Source organism: Scomber japonicus, chromosome 20 (genome assembly GCF_027409825.1).
Source record: "Scomber japonicus isolate fScoJap1 chromosome 20, fScoJap1.pri, whole genome shotgun sequence".
Lineage (NCBI taxonomy): Eukaryota > Metazoa > Chordata > Actinopteri > Scombriformes > Scombridae > Scomber > Scomber japonicus.
In genome coordinates this window covers 5,306,629-5,310,321 of record NC_070597.1, presented here as the reverse complement: position 1 = coordinate 5,310,321, position 3,693 = coordinate 5,306,629, and the positions used below count along the sequence as shown (strand labels likewise).

The 3,693-nt window shown below is 39.5% G+C and overlaps 1 protein-coding gene across 1 annotated transcript in view; it reads right to left on the bottom strand.

Moving 5' to 3' along the window:
- The window catches only part of myo1d (myosin 1D), a 67,033-nt gene that overhangs the window by 3,120 nt on the left and 60,220 nt on the right, over positions 1 to 3,693 (bottom strand). Inside the window, exons 6-7 of the mRNA XM_053341892.1 lie at positions 625 to 752; positions 449 to 461 (exon numbers count right to left, since the gene is read on the bottom strand). Of these exons, the coding sequence (XP_053197867.1) occupies positions 449 to 461; positions 625 to 752 (141 nt within the window). The remainder of the gene's footprint in view (positions 1 to 448; positions 462 to 624; positions 753 to 3,693) is intronic.

Genomic DNA, 3,693 nt, shown 5'->3' with positions numbered 1-3,693 from the left:
GAAGGACAGAGGAAAGAAGGAAGGAAGGAAGGAAGGAAGGAAGGAAGGAAGGAAGGAAGGAAGGAAGGAAGGAAAGAAGGAAGGAAGCAAAAAGGAAGGAAGGAAGGAAGGAAGAATGGAAGAATCAGACAGGGTCAATTTGACCCGGGAGGACGACACAAGGGTTAAAAAAATATGGATTAAAAGAAAAAGAGAGAAAAAAAAAACATCACTTTGGTGGATTATCCTGTAGTGCATCATTTAAACCTGCGTTTTATAAAAGCTTTTTTTTTTTTGCATGTAGGCGTTTTTTTTTTTTTTTTTTTATACACTTCCTGTGTATACGAACAATGCATAGAGAGAGATTTATAAAACAGGGTGAATTTGGCTTTTTTTTTTTTTTTTTGCTTCTTTGAGAGGATTCAATTACCCCGAATCCTCCTACAGAGCTGCTTATCTGCATTGTCACATTATCAGCAGCTCTGCAACACAAAGAATTTAAAAAATAACAACAAACAAAAAACACACACACACACGAGAGAGGTGAATCATCATCATCATCATCGTCGTCGTCGTCATCATCATCTGCTGTCACTGTTTCTCTGCTCCGTTTTTTTTAGTTTCCAGGAACAGCCAGGATGTAACCGGATCGGCTCTTGGTGAAGTCCGGCTGCGATTGGTTGATCTTGGGCTCGACGATGACGGTGCACTTCCTGCCGTTCATGCTGCACTGGATGGGACTTGTGATGTTCACCTGCAGCTTCCTCTTCTCACTGCAGGATGAGAAGATGAAGAAGAGAAAAGAAAAGGAAGAGAGAGAGAGATGCTGTTAGAGACTAGCAGGTGTAAAGTTGCACATTGTCTAAAGTGCACATCAGGAAATGAACATGTACAGTACGGATATAATTTAATATATAAGCAGCCGCCGGGCTCAGTGGCTTCACATTACACTCAGTCATAGTGGTGTGTGTGTGTGTGTGTGTGTGTGTGTGTGTGTGTGTGTGTGTGTGTGTGTGTGTGTGTGTGTGAGGCCATAAATCATACTCAGTCTCACACAAAGCATAATGATCTCACTAATACCTTCATACCCAAACTACTGTATAAATTATTACATTCTCTCTCTCTCTCTCTCTCTCTCTCTCTCCTGACTGTGTATATTAGCATGTTAGCTTCGTGTTAGCATATTAGCGTAGCGATTAGCCCCCCTGGCTAGCTAGATTATTAGATGCAGTGTTAACGGTCAGGGTTAGGGTTTCAATCTAACATTTGTCCAAATACTGAATATGAATTGTACTGTGGTCAACAGTGATGTCAATTGCATGCTAATAGACGTTAGCATTACGGGTCCCAATGAGGGGGGCAACATTTTAGTTAGGTTTTAAATTTATGTGTGAGTTATTGATATTTCAAGTCATTTTTTTGTTCAAACAGAATTATGATGAATTTAGGAGTTAAAATTACGTCTCTAGACCCTTTAGAAAGGCTGGAACCCAGTCAGGGGTCCCCACGAGGTAGTAAAAACATGTATGTGTGTGTGAGAGAGAGAGAGAGAGAGAGAGAGAGAGAGAGAGAGAGAGAGAGAGAGAGAGAGAGAGAGAGAGAGAGAGAGAGAGAGAGAGAGAGAGAGAGAGAGAGAGAGAGAGAGAGTATGAAGGCTTGCTAGGCCATAAATCATACTCAGTCTCACACAAAGCATAATGATCTCACTAATACCTTCATACCCAAACTACTGTATAAATTATTACATGCATACACACACACACACACACACACACACACACACACACACACACACACACACACACACTAGAGTTTAGGCCATATATCATACAGACACAACTCTCCTACACACAATCATTCCCACTCACCCATACCATTATACTCTTTGTAGCACAATAATATTAAATATACAAGAGAATATAATATAATAATAAAAGGAGAAAAAGGATTGTGTGAGGATAAATAAGACAAAAATGGTTGCCATGGTCCACCTACACAGGTATTTTCACTCTCTCTTTGCCTGATTCGACTCTTCTCAGGACTGTGTGGGTGTGCACAGACTGTGGCTCAACATGAAAGTGAAAAAAGATGTCAGTGAATTTCATCTCTCGTTTTTCTGTCAGGACGAAAAAACTCACGAGTCTTATAAGTGGAAAGTAAAGTTGCATGTTAGCAGTATGTAACGGTCAACGATGGGTTATTTCTGTGTGTCCATGTGGTTTAGTTTCATTTTTTGTGGACCTAGCATCAAATTTCTGCTTTTAATCCATTTAGAGAGAATATATTAGAGGATTATGGTAAAAATGTGGTGTAACCATAAAAACTTTGTACCAAATAATTGAACGTTGCTTAAAAACAGTAAATAGTCAATAAAACAGCATATCAACTAGTTTGGCATGATCTTACATTATAACTTTTATATTAAATAAAGCTAATGGAATACTATTGTTCTAAATATTACATTTAATCTGGGTAACCATGGAGACCAAGAAGCATTTACATTATTTTGTGGTTACACCATTTGACATTCAGTCTTACTTTTGGTAAAAAAAAAAATTAAAATATGAAATTCAGGAACCATTTACATCCTTTTAAATGAATTCATTATTATTATAAGTCCACTTAAATACACTGTAGGTGATAAAATAGTTAATATTTATCATTATTTTGTGGTTACACCATTTGACATTTTCAGGAGCATTCAGTCTTTTGGTTACAAAAATGGTGCAATTGTCATTTCAAATGATGTAAAACCAACAAAAATACTAAATGTACATTTTAACAAAACTGATGCTGCTTTTAAACATATTTATGAATGACTCATATTGCCAATCCTTTTTTATTACTCATCCATATTTATCTCCTAGTTTTGGCTGAAATCTCTAAAAATAGAGAAACATAATCATACAGTTGCTTTTTATAACAAGTGATTCAGCTACAGTTGTGTTATCTAATGAAAATGATAAAGGAGGAGGGTTTCTTTTCAGGTGGAGAGCAAATGAAAACAAACCTGAGGGAAGGAAGGAAGCAAGGAGGGAAGGAAGGAAGGAGGGAAGGAGGGAGGGAGGAAAGAAGGAGGGAGGGGAGGAAGGCGGGAGGAAGGAAGGAAGGAAAGGAGGGAGGAAGGAAGGAAGGAAGGAGGAAAGAAGGAAGGAGGGAGGGAGGGAAAAAGGAAGGGAGGACGGAAGGACAGAGGAAATAAGGAAGGGGGGAGGAAAGAAGGAAGGAGGGAGGGAGGGAAAAAGGAAGGGAGGACGGAAGGACAGAGGAAATAAGGAAGGGGGGAGGAAAGAAGGAAGGAGGGAGGGGAGGAAGGCGGGAGGAAGGAAGGAAGGAAAGGAGGGAGGGAGGGAGAAAGGAAGGGAGGACGGAAGGACAGAGTAAGTAAGGATGGGAGGGAAGGAAAGAAGGAAGGGCGGAAAGAGAGAGGAAGGATAGAAGGAAGGGAGGAAAAAGAGAGGAAGGAAAGAAAGAGATAAGGAGGTAGGAAGGAAAGGAAGGAAGGACAGATGGAAGGAAGGAAGGAAGGAAGGAAGGAAAGAAGGAACAGTCAAAACAGATGGAGTCAATTTGACCCGGGAGGACGACGGGAAGGTTAAAACTATTTTTAAAGATATTTTTGACCCATTAGTGAATATATAAATATTGTATAGAGTAGCAGTGATGTGGATTTTTACTGCTGTAGTATTACGAAGAGAACAAAACCCACTTTAT